General features: G+C 41.1%; 2 protein-coding genes across 4 annotated transcripts; one reads left to right on the forward strand and one right to left on the reverse strand.

Moving 5' to 3' along the window:
* Nucleotides 1-343: 343 nt before the first annotated feature.
* On the forward strand, nt 344-8013 carry cmc1 (C-x(9)-C motif containing 1). Its single transcript, XM_041941799.1, has 4 exons — nt 344-439; nt 1486-1578; nt 6580-6670; nt 6916-8013. Exons 1-4 carry the CDS (start codon nt 421-423, stop codon nt 7034-7036), a joined length of 324 nt encoding a protein of 107 aa, XP_041797733.1. The 5' UTR covers nt 344-420; the 3' UTR covers nt 7037-8013.
* On the reverse strand, nt 7721-21012 carry azi2 (5-azacytidine induced 2). Of its 3 annotated transcripts, none has more exons than XM_041941796.1 (8): nt 20877-21012; nt 18734-18987; nt 17913-18029; nt 17476-17581; nt 15793-15926; nt 15371-15435; nt 13690-13814; nt 7721-11080 (listed from the first exon to the last, which is right to left on the reverse strand). In XM_041941796.1, exons 2-8 carry the CDS (start codon nt 18950-18952, stop codon nt 10641-10643), a joined length of 1206 nt encoding a protein of 401 aa, XP_041797730.1. In that variant the 5' UTR covers nt 18953-18987; nt 20877-21012; the 3' UTR covers nt 7721-10640. The 3 variants fall into 3 exon arrangements, with proteins under 3 accessions (XP_041797730.1, XP_041797731.1, XP_041797732.1); XM_041941797.1 differs by having other exon boundaries at nt 18734-18969; nt 20877-21007; XM_041941798.1 differs by having other exon boundaries at nt 7733-11080; nt 17482-17581.
* Nucleotides 21013-21563: the final 551 nt, after the last annotated feature.

The raw sequence follows: 21563 nt of genomic DNA on the forward strand, positions 1-21563 counted from the left end.
ATCTATCTATCTATCTATCTATCTATCTATCTATCTATCTATCTATCTCACCATTTGACATATTACACTATTTTACACAATTAAAGAAACAACAGACTGTAAATTTAAAGAGGAAAGTTGTGATTGGGCTTAGCTTTCGGATTTATGCCACATATTATTATTATTATTATTATTATCATTATTATTATTATTATTGTTATTATTATTACTTCACAGAGACAGAGTTTATTGCAGGACTGTCGGACTGTGCCAAATTAACTGTTAACTCGGATGCGATCTATATCCACGGCCGAGTCCATCTGTGACTCTGGGACTCGTAGTTTCCTGCGCCGTCCAACGACGTCAGCGGAAGTAGTTTGAGCGCACGCGAGCGAGGTCACATTGGTACAGTTTTGTAATGTTTTGATTAACACCGCTACAATGGAGGCAGCTAACACAGGTATTAAACATTTTAAGTGCTTGACGAGCCTGTTCTGAGATAACGTTAGACAGGTGTCCGTGTTAACCTGCGTCGCTCCTTCTACAGCGTTATTCAGCCCGGTTCAGGTTCAGGAAAGACTGCTGAATGTATGTGGACTCGTGAAGCTAACGTTAGCTAGCTAGCTAACCTGTAGTGGCTATCTGTACATAATGGGAAATGATTCTTCATGTGTCCACTAATTTATACGTTCACCACCTTTCTCTATGATCTATAAATTGACTTTATGCGCATTCGGTCGTCTGCACGAATGTAATTTAGTTAATGAATGACAGTGATGATGTCTCCTATAAGTGTCTCTCACAGTTAAGCTGTGGTGAAGGAAGTAACGTTACTCAGATGGTTTACTGCAGTAAAAGTACTATTGCCACATTGTAACATAATCTGTTACAAGTTTACGTCATGCTTTGAAAGTGTCACTCAAGTAAAAGCATGTGAGTATAATCAGGAAACGTCCTTGAAGTATCAAATGTAAAGGTACTCTATGCAGGAAAAATGTCACCTCTGACTTGGTACTATTTTGTAATATATCATTAGATTATTGTGACTCATCGATTAATGTAATAACTGGATTTCACTGTTGTAGTTGTTTGAGGCAGAGCTCATTTTGAACCATTTTTTATTGGACTGAAACTGATAATTATTTTCATTATGGATTAATCTGTGGATTATATTTTGCTTTGTTTGCTAAAATTGTGAGATTATTTGTTTTGTTTTGTTTGCTAAAATTGTGAGATTATGGGTCACAACTGCTCAGAGCCCAAAGTGACAACTAGTTTCTAAAACTGTTCGATGAATGTGGTGGAGTTAAAGGTACAATATTTCCTGCTGGAATGTAGTGGGGTCGAAATAGAGAGTGGCATGAAAAAAAGGTCTTAAAAGTAAATAGTTACATTCCACCACTGTGATTAACATAAAGGAGGCACGAACGGGGCTAATGTTGATGCTGACCATCGTTCTGATAGATCACCCATGTATCTGTGTTTCTTTTTGACCTGCTCTCTCAGAGGAGATCCATCTGAGACATGTGGAGAAAGATGTCCTAATCCCCAAGTTGATGAGGGAGAAAGCCAAGGAGCGCTGCGCTGAGAAAGTTGAAGGTGTGTGTGTGTGTGTGTATGAGAGATATTGTTTGATTTACATGTCCTGGTTAAATTTATGCCCACAAGATAATTTTATTAAGATTTTGTCTAGAAATTTGTACAGCTGTCTCATTAAAGTCCATAATTATATTATCAATTAGTATGGTGTTTTATGTTGAAATAGGCCTTTTCATAGCAGACATTTTGACACACCATGTGTATTTAATTGTATTAATAATGGCTGTGTGCTGTGACACATCTGAATCTCTGCTGTGAATAAGAGGCAAATAGGTATGAAGCTGGAACAGTGACTGTAAATTTTGGCATCAAAATAAATAAGTCAAGCCAATATGGAATTCTCCAATGCAAGTCTTTCAAGTGTTCACACACACAGAAATGAGAGGGCCTCACTCTCAAATGACTGTCCATAGTTGTTAGACTTGTTGTTGTTTTTGTCTTACCATAGTTGGGTGCGCACTGTTTTTTTTAGACTAATTTAGCCTGTCTCATAGCACACTGCCTCCTAACACTATTAGGCTGCAACCTGAGCTTATCTGGCTATTTTATATATGACTATTATAACTCACTACCTGTAGCATATACTTTACGGTAGCTGCAACGACATGCAGGTACTCTTCACTCCCTCACACATACAAGATCTACTTCCCACAACACTTGATGAACTACGTCACACCCACACAGGTTAAAAACAAGGGAAAATATATTTTGAAAGAAAAGATGAGTCACACTAGCTATTCATTGTTCTTATAATTTAGTGACTATTCAGACATTTAAGAAGTCATGACAATCCCTAGTATATAAATAATGACATTACTGATGATTGAATTCCATTTAGCTGCTTTTGTTTCAGGGTCCTCGTATTGTGCATACTGGCTTGCTGCCAATGCTGTCTTGACTTACTGGTACACGTGAATAGGACAGAGCCATTGTTACTGTTATAAATATCATCTGTGCTTCCCACGATGACGAATCAAAATGTGAGAAAGGCCAATTGTATCAATAAGGGCAGACAAAATATTACAGACACCTTTCAGTATAATGCAATCACAGCATCACAAACTACAGCCTTCAATTATTCAACCATAAAGTGTAATAATAAATATTTATTGTAGGGCTGTTATTTTACACTGCATTAATTTTAACAAGGTGTATACTGGCAACAGAGTGTATCCTGTATTATCAATGCAATAGAAAAAGGATTGAACCTGAACCAAAATACTGGCATACTGACACATTGCTTCTAGTAGGAAAGGTCACAAAGGACTACCTCCAGAGAAATGTTGTAGACTTCGGGAAGGCAACAAAACCAAAGAAACACCTAGAAATTCAAACTAAATTAAAATTGAAAACCCAAACTTTTAAGGTAAAATGAACAAAAGGGTTTATTAAGGTTTCCTTATCTATTGTTTAATGTCTCCTTCAGGCTTGAGTCCACAAAATTTTCCCGTAAGCCTTTTAATAGCCTGTTCACCTCACTTTTTCTCTGAGTATGTGTGACCTATATTTGATCCATTGGTTGTCCAACAGAAAATACGACTCAAGGCCTTGATGAACCGCATGTAATTTTAATTACAACCCTACCTTACAACCTTTAGAGAAAATTAGATTGGATTATTAGATTGTTAAGGCATTTAACGTTATTATTTATTTTTCAAATGACTAGTAACTTTAAGTTGGTGCTGTCATATCTTCGTAGTTTTTGTGGAATCCCTTGTAGACACATGTAAATCATAATCTGCAACACTGCATTTGTTGGTATGGAGGCTTTCAATGGACTTTCTTCTAACGTTGTTTGTCCTGTCTCTTAATGTTTTGACGCTTCATGTCTTAACGGTTTCCCACCACTATGAACCCCCACTTCCTTTTAATTTCTCTGATTGAGGAGCAGGCCACATTGGCTGCTTTGCAGCTTTGCTCGTGTATGCCCTGTCTACTACAGCAACACATCAGCCAGATGATGACAAGGTTATGTGGTTTCTAGAAATCTGATGACTGCCTGTATGAGCTGTTGTGTAGTGCTCACGCGTGGAGTCAGTGCACATGCAGCCTGAGATGATGGGAGAGACAGTGGCTGTGTGGGTAGTGGAAACCCCCCTCACATTACTAGCTTCTCGTTCCACTCATTTTCACACCTTTGTGTCCGCCCTCTATCATTTCATTCTCTATGTTTGTGTCTTCACTGGGCTCCTTTTTGTGTGTCTATGATTATGTTTTACAAAGTAAAGTTAAAAAAAAAGAAAGAAAGAATCCGTGAGTGTGATTCCTTTGTCATCTGTCTCAGTATATATGCCTCTAAACACCCCACGGTTGTATTTTGTAGGTTGTACTTTGTTGTTGAAGTAGATAAGTACCACTAACTTGTACACAATATCTTTTTTAGTTTTACCTTACCTGATGTGATTTTTCCTATTGCATTGATGATTAATGTCAGTACTCTCACATGTCTTACAGAACCAAACAATTGAGTATGCCAACAACCCACATATTCAATAAGCAACCACTTTCACATTAACAACTGTTGTGTTCTTGCAATACTTTGATTTGCAGCTGCTTGCTTGAGTCTGTGGTTAATTGCAAATTGAGTTCATCAGGTCTGTGTCTAGATCCCCACCAAAATAGAGAAGGAAAACAACTCTCAATTGACTCAGTCATTTTCACAATGACTGCGACATATTTTAACTTTCCTTACTCATTTGTTTCATTTTTCAGAAAAACACAAATCTTGCTGAAAATCCAGACATGTAATTTCTGTTTTAACTAAATATGTATGAGAGTTTCACACCTTTTATCTTCCTCTAATGGTCTATGTCTCTCTAAATGTTCAAACCTCTAGCTTCTCCATTCTACCAACTGCCAAGCTACACTTTTGGATCTTTAAAAATTGCAAACAAAACAGCTTTAAGGGAAGGTGGTGTCATGCCTTTCTTTAGAAGAGCCTCTTCTGACATAAAACTAGTCTCATATATTTGTCTTTTGGTGCTGCTGCGATCAGAAAGGCAACCCTCTGCAGCATCTATTGGTACCATGGGACAAGGATGAGGCGGTTGCTGATTAGATTAGTCGCACTGTTCTGCTTCTCTAAATTGGTTTTGCTGTTGTTATTTTTTTCACATCTGCATCCTGATGAAAGTGTCTGTGTGATAACCATACTGATATCACTGATAAAGGTAATTATGATGTCAGTTGTTTGAAAGGGGACATGGGAGGGCAGTGTTTTTAATTAAATCCTTGAGAAAGAGCTTGCTAACAAGGTGAAGACTCAGAGTCTTCAACGCCTTGTTTACAATGAGGACCTTGCACATTAAATCTAGAATACACCACTAGCCAGGGCACAATGTCACTGATGCAGCTTTGTGCAAGGGCTTTTCATATGTGTCTCAATTGAAAGTTACCATATTTAATGGTCACCTTGTTTTACAAGTTTTGTACCAATTATATAGATTTGTTTTTGCATGAGATTGCAGTCTCCATGGGGCAGAGAGACTGGAATGGGTCGGAGGAGACTGACATGTAACACAAGTTAAATGTTAAATTGGATTTGGACTGTGTCAGGTGTCTTCTATGTGCATTATTTTTAACTGAGCCCCTCTATACCTTTTAAACATGGTTTCATATAAGTAACATATTTACAAAACTGCAATCCTTCAGATTTTCTTCAGTCGGCAAGTGTTTTCTAAAAGTCACTAAATGACGCAATCCTTTTGCTCTCTGCCTTGTCTTATCTATTAAATACACCTGCACGGTGCATAGGCTGCCTGCAACTCCCAGCTATAAGTGCCTTATGTAAATCTACATTCTGCCTCTCAAATCTTTTGCCTTAAAGGTTCTGAGTGGCAGGCATGACTGGCAGTCATCCAGGAATTCACAGAACCGTAGTTACCTACATAACTAGCACTAAGGTGTTGTCCACGATGCCACTGTACAAATTTCAGATACAGATGACATCTGGGGGGTTTACGTGTTGAATTCTCTCCATAACCCTGTTGGAGACAAACAGACAAACAGCTGCTCTGAGCACCCAAAGCTCAGTGTTGACTCAATGTACAGCCATAACCCCCCAACTGGACCCAAAAAATTGGCCCTTTCTTCCATCACAGGTCTAAATGTGGGAGGACGGTATGCCCCCAGTTCTGTGGCCTGAGTAACGTGGCTGGGGGACCAGACCTTTGGTAGAAAGTGCATGGAGATCAGTCACATGCTTGGCTGTCATAACTGCCAAGCAGTTTTCATTGACATTCCTTGGGCTGGTTATTGCTCAAAAATTTTCAGTGTAGGTACCAATACTTTGACTTCGATATCCCTTCCTGAATGGCAATTTTTTAAAAACCTATTTTATGAAATCAATTTTAACAAAAAGAGAAAAAAAACAAACAAAACAAAAAACAAAAAGTAATGTGTGCATGAAAACATCCAGGTAGGAAAGAAGGTGAGGAAGAATAGCTTGTCAACTACAGCCTTAGAGGGCGGCAATATGAACTCTGACCATAAAGTCAAAGGCAGGATGACAGATAACGCAGAATGTGCTTACCTTCCTTTCAAGCAAAACACAGACTGAAACAAGGATCTATAAAGCAATTAGCCTTTGGTAAACACCAGGCTAACAGGTAGCTAGCCAATACATCAGGCATGTGACTTTGTTTGTGTGAGATCTCAACCTCCACAGCACGAGGAGACATCGCCAGACTTTATTTACTGCCAGAACAGAAGGTATATTTAATTCTCAGGGACTCAGACATGTTAAAATTTGTGTCTGGTGGGCTGACTGTTACAGAGCCAATGTGCAAACAGGTTCAGTGGTTGTGTGAACAGGGAAACATGGGTTTGAGTTTGATAAGAGACATGGCAATGTGGCCTATAACCAGGTTCCTCCTTGTGGTGGAGCGCCAGCGTAAGGCCCATCTTGGTTTGCTGATGGCTACTTGTTTTCGTGTCTATTATGTCTTTTCCCTGCCAATTTCACCCTCTCTCTCCTCCACCTTCTTCTCCACCTCTCTCCAGCCTTCAACCACTGCTGCAAAGAATCTGGTTTCTTCATGGTGTTTAAGTGTCGAGAGCAGAATGCTGCACTGAAGGAATGTCTGACAACATAGTGAGTATTTTGTAGTTTCTTCTGCAAGACTAAGCACTCACACAGTACGATGTCTCCCTGTGTATTATCCCACCAACATCTTTCATATGGGCTTACACACTCTCTCAGCCACCCCACTGACCCTCTCAACTGTTGCTGATCAGGATTCAGTATTCTCAAAACCGTATTATCACCCTCAAAGTGCTAGTCATATGAGGCTACCTTAATTCTCTCACATAAATACTTTACCATCTGTCATCCACCAGCTTCAAGGACCCCGCGTTCTTCGAGGAGTGCAAGCAGGAGTACGTCCAAGAGAGACTGGAGTTTGAGAGGACAGGGATCCGAGGAAAGAACAGGCAACAAAAACTCCCAACCAGCATGTAATGAATGACATGATACTCAAACAACGCTCTTTTGAAGGTTAAGGTGTGGAGTGTGATGCTCTGGCCATAACTGGTCTTGCAAGTCCTGCACACCCAGGATCCATCTGGCAGGGTTACTCAAAAAGGCAAAAGCCTGTGTTTTCTATTTAAAGCTGTGTAATTAGTCATTGAAACTGCTTTTGTTTGCAAGAGTGGTATATAATCAAAATAATGCCTGTTTTTTTATGTTCTGTATATTTGCAAAGTGTTGTCTGTCAAATGGTGAATGATCTTCCTCTCTTGATTGAATCAGCAGCACTACATTACATTTACCAATGAGCTTATTGAAAGATCTGAGTGTGGTCACCAGTCACCTCTGTGGTTCAGCTTTGGAAGCATGCAGTCAAAAACTGAGGTATGCTTTATATTTGCTGAACACTTTGTAGTGTGTTTCCGTTGGACATGTTCATGTTCATCTGCAGAGGAATGTGTATACTAACAAAGGATTTCAAAAAGACTTGTAAATTAAAGAAACTTGCACAGAGACGTCTGACATCTAACCAAGGGATGACCTGTGTGATGACATGACATATGCACTGAAATGTGACACTGTAAATAAAACAATATTCAGTAGTATATCAGTGGCAAATGAGACAAAACATAAAATGTTGATGAATGCTCCATGGTACAGATAAACTTTAAGCATGTAAGCATTTAAACATGATTGGCTTTAATTAGCACAGCTTTGGTTGACAGTTTTCTGGGTTTTCATTTCTTTTGTATTTAGACATTGTGTTTGACATTGAATGAGCTGAGCATCGGCCTCACAGTCAGACCACGCTAACACAACAGTCTGAAGATGAGTAAATTAAGAAGGATTTTGAAGACTTTTATCACTTTATTCAATCAATTGTGTATAAATATAATAATTCAAAAAAACCCAAAATATTTTGGTTCTCTTGTTTTTCCATCATAAGCACTTTACCTTCCTTTGTTTTCATTGTGCTTTCACATGGGCTGGACTGTTCAGGCTATCTCTCATGTACTTCTCAATGTGCACTTGGATGGATCAAAGATGGCACATTATGAGTAAAGGTGTCAGTGAGCTACTGTCATGGGGTATCACTGTCAGAGTGACAGAGTTCAGTTATCTCCTAGTTCTTTGCATATGTTTTCTCTTTTTACCATTTTAGTGGCAGCTGAACTGACCCCACAGTTGTAATCTATAAGATGAGGCAGGTGACTGAGGCTGGTTGTCTTACATTTAAGGTTTCCGACAACATATCAGTAGGCAGCACTTGTTAATTACTTCATGCACAGTGTGGAATTACACTGTGTTTCTTGTTTCTTTTTAAGACTAGTTTTTAAGTAATGGCAGATGCCAATTAGAACCTAAAATTATGTAATTGCTTGTCTGCAACATTGCAAAAGCCTTCACAAGCAGCCAGAACCCTGAAAATTTCAGCCTTTTAAAGACATGTGACTCAAACCATTAGTTGTTAAAATGTTCTGAACATCAGCCAGTTGATACATTTGTATTTGTAGTATGGAGACATTGTGGTGGACAGTAGGAACTGTTGTGACAGTGACATGAAGTGTAAAATAACTGCCTCAAAAACGTCCGAGGACAGGAAGCCAAAAAGAAATGCTGCTTTCAACTGTGAAGGAGCTTGATATGCCAAAGCCTTCAGTTTTATTACATGGAACCACTGAACCTCTTGGCTAAAAATATGAATGGAGAGACAGAGCAACCTCACACAGTCACTTCCTTTCCTTCATTTAATTGATCATATTTACAAACAGTCTGAAGTGCAGGGAATCTAAAATATAATCCATATCTACTGTACATTGCATTTTGGTTTGCAAATCATTTACATAAGTATGAAACTACTGCTGTAAAATAACATTTCTTAAAAATGAACAAAAAGACCACAGTTATCATGAAACAGATTGAAGAAAATGGATAAGCAAAGTCTTTTCAACAACCATGGGCCTTTGTGCTTTGTGCACCTGTTTACCAAGTCACAGCTCACATTTCTTCAGGTTAACAGACTTCACGTCTCACCACCATCGCAGACAGCTCTTACACACATCAGAAGTCTTTGGGGTGGAGGAGAAAAAACCAAAACCTACGATATGAAGTGCAAAGACGCATTTGGCAGAGTACTGAAGCCCACCATATACATTTATACAGATATGCACAGTCTTCCCTCTGTATACATCTTGTATTCTACTCATAAAGTGTTTTCCTTTGTATGTCTTTCAATTTTTTATACTCATCTGACTCTTAAAAAGAGAAACTTCCCTCTTCACAGAATTTACGTCATACTGCTAAACAAATGTATCAAAGATTAACACCAGCACAATACAGAGTTCAGGCGCTTTCTGCAATTCAAATCTCCACAAACCTCAAGAGGTTTCCAACTTAATCACTTTCACATACAGGGTAGTGCATGAAGCCTTTTCCACGAGTTCTTCAAACTCAGTCCTACAGAAAAACCCAACAAAGCACAGCCTTCCATCCACATGTCCCTCTGCGATGGAGAAAAGAAAACAACACAACAGACATCGTCTGACAGTAGTTCCGAGAGAGCTGAATACGTGATAACAGGTAGGTTTGAGGGGGCTTGCTTGAGTTGTGGAATTTCTGTGAAATCATTAATAGCTGAACTTGTGGTGCCAGTAAGGGTGAAGTGTTTGATTTCAGAAAACAATGCATTTTGGGATTAAAATAATGTCCGACCCAAAATCAAAATACTGTAACTGCGTTCTCAAAAATGATTCGGTAAGCATACAGACACACAGCCTACTTTGATACTGATCCATAAGAACTTCAATGAAAATGACTTGTCAAAGAAGAAAAAGATGTTGAAGATTTGATTTGGTAGCTGTTGAAATTTGGAACAAAACCTGTGAATATCCTACAGTGACTGTACGTCTGTCTCCATCACAGAACAAGAAAATCACATCAAGTCCTCATCCCTAATCATCTCCTTCACGCGATCATGAGACAAACATACCTTGTATACTTACAGTGTTCAAATGTAAAAAGACTTGCATTAGAGGGAGTACAGTTTTACAAATTCTAGTATTATGCTGTGGCCCCAGTGATCACTGGCCACAGTGAATGGAGAAAGAGGCCCTTTGAGCCTTATTAGGTTTATTATGACAAGATACAGATACAGGCAGACAATAGATGCCCACACACTGATCTGCACACACAGGCACACTCTGTTTGATGTGTGTATATGCGCACACATGCACACAAATAAAACTGCTTGTATGCATGCTTGCACACACTTATGCATGTGCATACAAGGACACATACACACGGACAAACTATTTATTCGGCTGAGGGTCTCTCATCAACTTTTGCTCTGCAAAGTCAGATATGTTCACCGATGCGGTGTGCAGAGATGACAGTCTTTACCTCGAGAAGGCCTCCTCTGGCCTCAATTAGTTCCCACAACCAGCAGGTCCAGTCCAGCCCAGAGGAGTGATCTTATCAGCTTAAGGCAGGTTAGGTGGTAGCTATGTGGCAGGGTTGGAGAGTCCATTCATCCATTCACTTATTTTCCATCCAATAACACTCTAATTAATCATCTATTCTCTCATCGAAGTTCCTCTCAATAGGGCTTGGCCCACTCGGCACTGGGAGGGCTCCTGGGAGTGCAGTTTCCAATTGAGGATGAGTTGGATGCAGCAGAGTGTCCCTCCCAGAACATGGCATCGCTGGGTTTGGGTGGGCTGGGGAAGGACCGCGAGCTGTCATCCAGGGAGGCCTGGTTCAGGGGAGGCGGGGGCAGGACGACGGGGCAGGTGTCGCCGCCGACCAAAGCCTCTCCTGAACAGCTCTGGGTGGGCCAGGGCCCATTGTACCAGCAGTCCTCCCTCAGACTGTCCGGCAGCAGGGTGCCTGACGGCCCGCCTGCGGGGGGGCAGGGGCGCCCGGAGCATGATGGCAGTGGGGGGGCACTAGGGGGCCGAGGCGCTGAGGCCCGAGGGACTGCGTGGTTGTTGTTCTTTTCCACGTCGTCCAGACACTGGATTGGAACTGTTGAGGCAGCTAGAGAAAGAGAGAGGGGTGGGGGGATAGAGGGGGTGTGACAAAGAAGAAGCTGGATGTGGTCATAGAAATGTTGTGGTAATGTCAGTAATGGAAGCTGCAGCGCCACTATTATTATCTGCTTTTGTTGCCAAGATCAATATTTAGACTATCCCTCCTATCATTTCTGTGATACGGGGACATACAGCAGCTTTAACAGAGGGCCCAAGAGGCCCCACCAGTATTATAACCTAACCACTGCTAGAAGTTGACCCTGGATGCTCAGTCAGATTCTTGGTTCTTTTACATACTCTTTAGCTGCATATTTCCTGATTCACATATATATTTTTGTTAGTTTTACACTATATTTTATTTCGACACAGTTCTTGCATGGCTGAGAAGAAAGCTTATTTGGTCAATGAGAGAAGGCTTTTCTATAACTTTATTGAAACAATAATACAGCACAAAATAATAGAGTACAAAATAATACGGGTGTGATATACTGAAGGATTTTTCAAAGCAATTTGTGACACTTGCCATTAAGTTAGTATGAGTTTAGTATGCATACAGTAGATACAGTATGCCATATCAAAAATGGATAGAACTGCTACTGAGCTTTCTGTTACTTTTCATAACCGATTATAAGTCGACAGAAATAAGTGAAAGAAAATAAAAAGTCACAAACTTGAGGACAATCTCTTATGATTTTGGTGAGACTGAAGAGAAGATTAATTTTACTCAATTTTTCTCTGCATACAGTGATGTGTGTGTGTGTGAAAACTGATTTGTTTGCTCTTTTAACTACATTATGTTGGTCTCTAAAATCCAGCTGGCATCATTAATGAAGCCATCTTCTCTTTCCTCCAATAGCTGGAAGAGGTCTCTTTTTGTATTTGGCACAGTCGCACCTCTGTATTTGCCTCGGTACTTATTTACACTTGGATTAAACTTTGGTTTATAAAGAGATTAAAAATTCCAAGGTGTGTTCAACAGAGCCTTTTGATCCCTGACTAGATAATCGGCCTCGTAGTGTAAAAACAGAGACGTGAGGTAAAAGCTTGCACCAATGCAGCCGGCTACGTTTCGTACCATCAAACCTCTGCACCCTGTAAATATCACTGCATGTGAATCAGTGAATATCCAAATATAATTAGGTTTCTTTTTGTTCAGCAGAACAGAGCACATCCATACACAAATCAGATGTCCTAATCTCACACACACACATCATTGCTTTGCTATCAAATCATCATCTTGAGCGAATAATAAAGTTTAAATGAGTATCTCCTCCTGCTTTTTTCCCCCCTGCCTCTCTCCATCCACACATCATCCCTCCATCTATCCATCTATCCATCCATCCATCCCTCCCTGCTACTCCTCCCTGAGAGGGTCTCCTGAGTCTAGGATTTGAATAAAAGTGATTCTAAAGGAGGAACATTAGAAGAATACAGATGCACAATATGACTGAATAAATACAGAGCTCCCCCTCCCTCTTCCTCTCTCCCTTTCTTTGCCACTTTCCTCATTTCTCTCCATCTGTCTCATCTAAGTTACAGGATTACCCTCTTAGTCAGTGGAATAAATAGGCCAAGATTTATTTTCTTGCCATGTTTCGTTCTAATTTTCACCTCCTAGTCTCCTCTTCTCACACTCCGGGGGAATTGACAACAGAGGTAATCTCTCCTGGGGTAGAATGCATCATCGCAGAGGGATTGGAGAGGAGGGACAGACCTTTTCATGATGTCCTTTATCAAAGTGTTTCAGTACTTTGATAATATCCACAGTCTTATCACACCCTTATACAAATTGCAACAAGGAGCAGCGGGAGAGTAGTGAGGAGTACTTCCTTAGAAGAGCCTTCCCTTCACTGAGCAGAGGCAGCAGTAAACCTCCCCATTCGTTTGACATTAGCCACATTAGTTCCTGTGTACAGATGCAAGGTCTGAACTGCAGCCGCTACACCTGAAGTGCACACAGACGCACCACCTGACCCTGAGGCTGAAGACATTTTCAAATGTCAGATAAATATGCTACCACTTGTCAGTGTATTAATCTCACACCTTCAGGTTGACTATGAAACACTCATTGCGGTTGGACAGCCTCTAACTATAGTTTTTAACTTCAGATTCGATTGTTTCCCCTCTCTGCGTATCAGTCACCTTCCAGCCTACACGTCTTGGCAATTACATGTATGACTGTGACACTAGTATGTGCAAATTTTACGAATGTTGCACCACAAAAGCATAATATGAAAATGAAATATATATAAATATATATATATACATACACACACCCTTAAGATTAGAAAATAGGATCAAATGAGAAAAATGTTCACAAGGAAAATGCTGAAAGCAAAAGAAAAATAATAACCTGGCCCCTTAGGGTTTTTACAGTAGTCTGGAGGACAGCTCAGCAGTGAGCTGTGAGAGTTTGCTATAAGTCGACATAGCTGCTGTGTATACAGGAGCTGAGGTGTGAAAAGGCAAAGGGGGAACCGTGCTGGTGGGTTATCACCTTAAATGACACGAACACAATTAAAGCTGGAATTACTTGAGTGTGAGTGTGTGTGTGTGTGTGTGTGTGTGTGCGTGTGTGCGTGTGTGCGTGTGTGCGTGCGTGCGTGCGTGCCTCACCTTGTCTTGTTTCACTGAAGAGTGGCCTGAGTTTCCTAATCAGGCCTGTTTGGTGCTTCATTTCTGAATGGAAACGTGTGACCTCACTGCACAACGCCTCGTACGTCTGCTGCATGCTCCTCTCCCTACAGAGGCACAGATCGTTTCGTTTCAACATCACGCTTAAGGAATTTCTGCTTTACTCCACAGCCGGCGTTGTCAGAAACATCCACCTGCCAGACAGCCTCTCATGTGGTAATGATCATATGCTGTGTGTCGTGCTGTAGCTCATAGTCTCTCCGGAGCACCAGTGAAATATCCTTGATATCTTTGCTGGGACATTTAAGTGGCTGTGCAGACTTAAAGCCCCAGAGGAGTTCCACAGGTGTGTGGGTGCAGGTGAGCACGATCCTTTAACAGGACACGGTCACGTTACTGAAGCACATGTCGTCTAGATTTCAGAGACTTGTAAAGGAAAAACACTAACGATGATGCCATTCTTGACAAAAGAAAGGACAAACTGAAGCTATGGGTTAAATGTTAAATCACCCAGTAGCAGCAGCTGCATTATAAACCAACAACACAGTAAAAATAACAAAAAGTGGTGGTATTTGAGGCAACACCTACAAACTGTCCTATCCACACCTTATGTAAAGATGCAAAATCTCATCAACACTTTGCTTTAACTTCAAACACTTGCCTAAAACAGCAAACAACAGAAAAACTAAAGCTTTTTGTGCTGCTAAAAAACTAACACCGTCTGAAAACCGCTGACACGTGAAACAATTAGAATGCACCCCAAATAGAATGTTCTCCTGAAATGTGAGGAGATGCTAATTTACAGGAGATTATCCTCACTGAAAAAGCAGGTAGAGGGCGATTCCATATGCTGTAGACCTTGTGCACATAAACTGGAGTGCAAATCTAAGCTATCTGTAATGGGCACAAGTGTTAAGGGTTTAGTCGGCGTTGACTATGTATGAAGTTCTGTCACTTCTAAGGTTATCTGCATATAATACTCTGCTATGCAGACTTTAAAATACATAATGCTGCACCCTCCTCTAGTGGCCAAAAGGGACAATTACAACACTAGCAGACACTGTGCAGGATACAACAGCGGCATCACATCCCCTGTGTAACAATGCACCTATCTCACCACTGTTTTCTCTCACATTGCATTTGTTTCCAACTTTTTCCTCCTGTTGCTTCTTGTAACCTTCTTAGACATGTTTGATGGCTCATTCTGGTGTTTCAGCCAAACTACATTGTTAAATTATGTTTATTCTTATTTTCTGGGAAGAAACTGAATTCCTTTTACATCAGGTACGGTGGAAAACTCAGCCTGCAGAGACTTAAATGTGCTTGAGATATGTCAAAGTCGTGATATCTGTTGCATTTGCAGCTAGAAACATGGACTGGAAACGTCTTTCATGTGTTGCGTTTAAGTGCACACGGAAAGCATTTATCCACAAGCTGTCTTAAACACAGAATTGAAAACAGTTATCAAATTGTTGCATTTTGAAAAGGATAATGTGAAAAGTTTGCTTTTCAGCTGCTGACTTTGAGGTCTCTGGCATCTAAATTAGAATAAACACATTCAAACTAAAGGTGATGACTGCTTACGATGACTATCACCAGCTGAAAAGAGGTTAGGGCTCTCAATTAGCAGACACTCTTAAATGACATTCACAGAACACTCTACCTCGCATGATACTTCGCGTCACAAGTCTGGTCCGAGTCTGGTCCGTTAAGGCCATGGGGCTCCTCCTGAAACAGAGAGAGAGAGAGAGGTGGTGTCTGAAGTTGTTTTTAACTATTTGTTTTATTTATTTTAACATAACTCAGGACTCCTCCACTCCCCTTCAACCCGTACTCTTTCCATTCATTTTCCAACCATTTAAGCAGGAGCATATACACCCTCGCCCTTCTCTCCAATACCCTGTTTCCCAGTGTCACCTTGTCCCACGGTGCCCTAACATCTCTCCTCTCTTCTAGTTACTCCACATCTCTCTGAGAGTCTCTCTAGTCCCTCTTATCTTACCATCTTACCCCTTCTTCTCTCCGTCCTCCTTTTTCCATTATCCTCTCCTGTCTTTTCAACTCCCTCCTTCCGTCTTCGCTTACCCCACTTCTCTCCAGCAGTCGGCTGTTTTCCAGTGTCACCCTCTCCAGCTCCTCCTGCAGTTTGTGGATCTTTAGCTCAGTGCTGACCCTGTCCACCTGCCAGTAGTCCTGAGGGCTGTTCAGGCTCTTCATCACTGCACACACATGATAAAAAACACTGTTACATTGCTACTGTTGATGAGTGAATCAATGTTGTTTCTTAATACTTTCTGTTGAACTATTGAACTTGAAAGTGTTAAGTGTTGCTGTTTTCCATGCAGTATGAAAGGCATATCATTATGATTATCACTTCAACGACCTTTGCTGTATATTAATTGTAATTACAGGGGACAGGAACTTCATGGGGCATTCAGGTGCATCTTGTAAACTCTGTAATCTACATCACTTTGGTATGGCTAATTGTGTGGATGACAACAGGGGGTACATCCCAGGTGTTTTATTTGATATTTCCTTGCTCCTCGTTGGAAGTTGTTCTGGTCAATCATCCTGCAGCCTCTCTCTTATTTCTGCAGCGAGGGGCGAGGAGGGATCTGTGAGAAGCCATGCGCAAGGATACAGCAGAGCAGCCTTTATGGAAGTCTTTTACTGGCCTACACGGCCCATTATTGGATAGCAGTTATTGACGGTGCTGCAGTCGATCGGAAACATCACAACATTCCTGGAGTTTCATACCAGAGTGCAGATAGATAACATATTACACACAAGTATATCACTCCCAACTTTCAGATTTTGTTTTCTGATTCACCATCTAGCTACACATCTGTGTTTTTTGTAGATCTGAGCAACAAAAACACGACAAACAACTTTCTTCATTAATGAGACAGATTTGTCTTCCATTCAGTCACATGTGAAGCCAGTGGGCGTTGGGGATATGGGTTACATTTCAATTTCCCTGAAACATTTAGCCCAATAAATGATTTCTAGTGTTCCAAAGACACCATAATCATATTGTAGGTAATTAAATAATGAATTCCCTTTCAGAATATCAATAAATCCAGATGAAAATAATGAATAAATAATATAAAGGCAGTCTGCCAGTAGAAATGGTTCCTGTGCCTCTGAGCAGGACGCTGTACACAGAATAAATGCAGAACGCAGCCTGTTATTCATGTGCAGGTGTTTGTTAAACAGGTAACAGGCAAAAGAGAGAAAACACTGCTGCTCTCGCACTGGTAATTGCGTGCCTTTACTAGTACTGGTACAGTGTACACAAATTCATCAGAAGTCTCCAATGGTCTTAAAGCTGCCGATCAACTGCCGCCATCATCAGAAACAGGATGCTTCAGGGGAAAGGACATCTCCTTTCTCTAAAAAACATCTGACAATATTAAATATATTTCCTCATTTCTTTGCTCTCTTTGCCATGGTTTCCTTGCGTCTCTCCATGCATCCTCGGTGGGAGTAACTAAGACGCAAGTGAGTGAAATGTGGGTGCAACTTGGGATGTACCCAGGGACTTCACGGAGCATTCACGTGTACGTCGTAAACTCAGCAATCTATACTCAAATAGCCACAAAGGTTGTTTTTTCCTGTTTTCCTTTGTCGAAAGACATAGGTCTACATCTGTCATTACTTTCTTGTTCTTTCAATACAACATTTTTAATAATTAGATGCTAAAATCATAACAATATAACACTCTGCTCAGCTGTTATAGAGAATAGAAGGCAACACTGCATGCTCTACCTGTACCTTGGCTAGTCTCCATCTCCGTCCTCAGCTGAAGCAGTTCCAGCTCTTTGGCCTGGAGCTGCTCCGTCAGCAACCTCTCACTCTCACTCTTCTCCTTTTTCTGACAGAGCAAGAGAGCAGACAGTGAGGTAGAGGGGGAGGAAGATGAAGGAAGAGTCAGCATTCATACCAATGCACCAAACTCTTCTCCCTCTCTCTCAATCCCATGTAAGGTAGGTGCACCTGTGCAGTATTTGTGTAATGATATCATGAGCTGAGTGTTTCTGTCAAAGTTTTGAATAAAAATTACTGGAGAAGAGGTAGTTACACACACACAAAGACAATATATATATATTTAATATCCTTAAAATATGCAGTGCTTGCAACATACTTGATCTTTGTGCCAGGCTCTAGTCAATTTGAGGACAATTCTAATTAATCAGTAAACGCACCAGTTTGTTAAGCTCCATCTGCAGGTCTTCCTTCTCTATATAGATACCTCGGTAAGCACTGAAGGCTTTGTTCACGTATTGAGGACCTTCTGATGGAGGAGCCTCTGGCCTGAAGAGCTACAGTGGTGATAAATACACAGAGAAGACAAGAGAGATCAATTTCCATTGAAACATCTGTGGTAGGAAGTTACTTTGCTCCCACCACATCCTGCAGCACATAAAAAAAACAAAACTGATAAAAGATGAGAGACTTCTAGAAGCAACCCTGGCCACATGTTGTGCAGCACTTTCACTTTTGCCTACCATCTGCATTGAGACCCCTCCTGTTTCAATAGCTCTCTGCATTGTACTCAATCCTTTGTTTTTAAATCCAATTTCAGGAGCCTTCTCCCCCAAGTGTAGTGCTCCAACACATTGTTTGGCAATGCCATACTTTTCCAGACCTCCTCTTTGTTTTCAGACAGTGCAGATTTATTTCTCATTGTTTTATAGCTTTGACTATAGGCCAACAATATTAATGATGCTGGCATGCAGACTCTCCCAGAGGCAAGTATTTTTGCAGCATGCTGTTGAATTTGCTGACTTTTTCCAAACTTCCACTGAGCATTTTGTGTTTTTCCATAATTCTGATGTGCCGGAAAATGGAAAAAAAACTGTTTTCATTCATCTCTGTCTATAGCACACCATCTCTGAACCTTGCTCTCTGGCAGTTTAGCCATCAGGACAAACAGTATATTCTTTTACTTTATTCTCCTCATGCCATTATCTCTTTCTTCTTCCTCCTTCTCTCCCACCATCAATCCCTTTGTTTGCAACTGTACCTTATCCTCCAGCTGCTTAACCCTCTTCCTCAGCAAGGTATTTTCTCGTTCTGTGTCTCTCAGCCTCTTCTTGATGTCCTCATAGGCTGTGACCAGGGCGAAGTGGGAAGCAACAGATTCATCGCCAGCACACACCGATACAGGACTCTCGCCAGCAGCGGTGTAGGCCGTCTCATGTTTAAGGATGCAAATGTCATCATCCACTGCCAAGGGCTCCATGCCTGCACAGGCCTACTCTGTAGCAGATCGAAGACCTAGAGGTTACATGAAGGCTTTCATTTTCAATGTGATCCAGCACAAGCTATCATAAAGCATTTGCATGGCCCCGTGTTCACAGTACATCAGCTTGTTAAGTAACTTCAAAGTAGTTTCGGCATATTATTGTGACATGTTATGGCATAGTTGGCCGTTGCTGTGTGTTGTACTACATATCCTACAGATCATTCTGCAATCAAACAGTGTCCCAGTGCTGTAACCTTGCTTGGTTGATGACACTTAGTGCATGCCTCCTCAGGGGTGGTCTTCCATTTCTTTCATACAAACCATTGCTGGGAGAAATGCACAATGCCACCACTTGCTGTGTGCGAGGGGCATTTTCACAAAGAAAGAAGTGTTTACAACAACAAACGCACAATGCTTTAAACCTAAGCAACAGCACTTCATTTATATTTGAGCTAATGGGGTTTACAAATTGTATACCCTTCTGTAACCGTGTCCCCAAATTTTAAAGGACCTAGTTGCATTATCGGCTGCTCAAATGCTTGACATGTATGTTTTGTTTCACCATTACTGTTTGTTAAGAGTTCAGCAAAAGATCTAGAGTTGATTCTAGGTGTGACTCCACTGACTGAGAAAGCCTTGAAACATAAAACATCTCAAACCACATGTGGGAGCTCAGTGCTGCCATCATCAGGCCGACTTCACAATAACACTTTCTGTTTCTTGTGCAAGGTTGACTGAACCTCCACCAAACTGCTGTATCTTATTTGAACACTCTTTTCCACAGAATTTTAACATATGTGAGCGAAGGTCTGCAAACATCTTAACGTTTTAATGAAATAAGGCATTTGCATTGGGGTCATGAACAACGTCAAATCAATAACAGTTTATTTGAGATATATGTAGCTGCTGTGAAGAGACATGGGCAGTTTTGCAGTTTCATTGTATCTGGGACATTTTGTGTGCACTATGGATTAGGAACATGGCCTTGGATCTTTTCTCTAGTGTAAAATACACAGGTAAATTGACAGTGCACAGGTACAGAGGAGATAAGTGTTTCATACTGAACTGAGTTCAGGCCTGTTGTTATAGGTCCACTTGACTCTGAACATAAATTAAAGCAGTCCAGCCGAGCTATGTGAAACAGACAAAGCCTGAAACTAACCTAAACCCCACACACTCCTTAACCCTTTGGTTCGGCAGCAGAGACGGTGCAGCTAACGCTAGGTGATGATGTCAGCATGCAATGATGCAGCAAACACTGAGGAGCCAAGTTTATAACACCGAAGGCCGAAGCTTTCGGGAAATAAGTTTCAGGAGAATAACTTGACAGGCTATCGGTTTCATGAAATGAACACACACAAGCAAAACACATAGGCGGTGCCGCTGACTTTGAAGGACGACACCAAGAAATGGCAAACATGCGAGAGTGACCCCAGCAAGTAAGTTACACAAAACGAAAGTCAATGTGGATCGAAAGAAGACACGAAGAGAAACGTCATTTCGCCAGCCTATCCTGAATCAAACATGAGCGCTAACGGCTAACAGGGTAACGACGGCAACGAAGATACCTTATTCCGTTCAAAGAGGCACTGAAAAGCAGCCACAATCGGGATGTAAACAATCAATGAATCTCGTTTGTATAAGATGCTAACGTTATGGTGTTAGCTTCCGTGATCTCTGTTGACAACTGACAGCACACTGTGATGAGCAGTTTTACAATGAATTTCACAACGAACGTCACAATGAGAAGACAATGACATAGAGAAACATAAAATATGTGACAATAGCTACGTTCGTGAATATGATCGATCTGTTATGATGATAACAGTTAGCTAGCGCTTAGCTAACGTCTTCTGGCTATTTGTGGCTAACGTTATGTGAAGAAAAAGCAGTCGATTTGTCACTCTCGGCTTTCACTAACCGTGTTAGATGCTGTCTTCAATTAGGTGTCAGTTGGCGGAACAGGATTATCATTTATTCTTGAAAAAAGAAGACCCGTTTCTCCAGGAAAAAACAAAGAGACGAGGCTAGACGCTCGCACAGTGTCAGAACTGACAGGTGAGGAAACAAAAACTTCCGGGAGTCACTTGACTGCTGAAGTCCTTTCAAAATAAACGCACGATGTAAATAGACGTGTGTAATATCGCTCTTGGCAGACTAGTTAGAGAATGATGAGGCAGAAGACAGTTGTATTAACGTGGTGCACGAGATATAGTTGAGTTAAGTTGGGTTAGGAAAAAGTAATACACTGACTGAGTGAAAGAACAGTTCAGAGCCATTAATGAAAGCTTCCAGGGGGTAATTTTCTTGTAGAATTGACTGACTAACTGACCTGACATTACATGCAGGCTTGTGGTAGGTGTTTCTAGTATTGGCAGGTTCTATCCTCTGTGGAGCTCGAGTATGCTCAGCGACATATTTTAAGCAGGAGAGGGGGCATGTAACGCCATTAACTGCAAATTGGCCACTTTTGGAGAATACCAAACGTCAACCGGAAACTTACACCGTCGCCACCCCTTTTGCAAGGTAGTCTGAACCCATTCAACTTGGTATAACTCGGTTAAACTTCGGTGTCAACATGATCGGTAAACACTGCTGAATAGTGAGC

This window comes from Chelmon rostratus, chromosome 8 (genome assembly GCF_017976325.1).
Source record: "Chelmon rostratus isolate fCheRos1 chromosome 8, fCheRos1.pri, whole genome shotgun sequence".
Taxonomy (NCBI): Eukaryota; Metazoa; Chordata; class Actinopteri; order Chaetodontiformes; family Chaetodontidae; genus Chelmon; species Chelmon rostratus.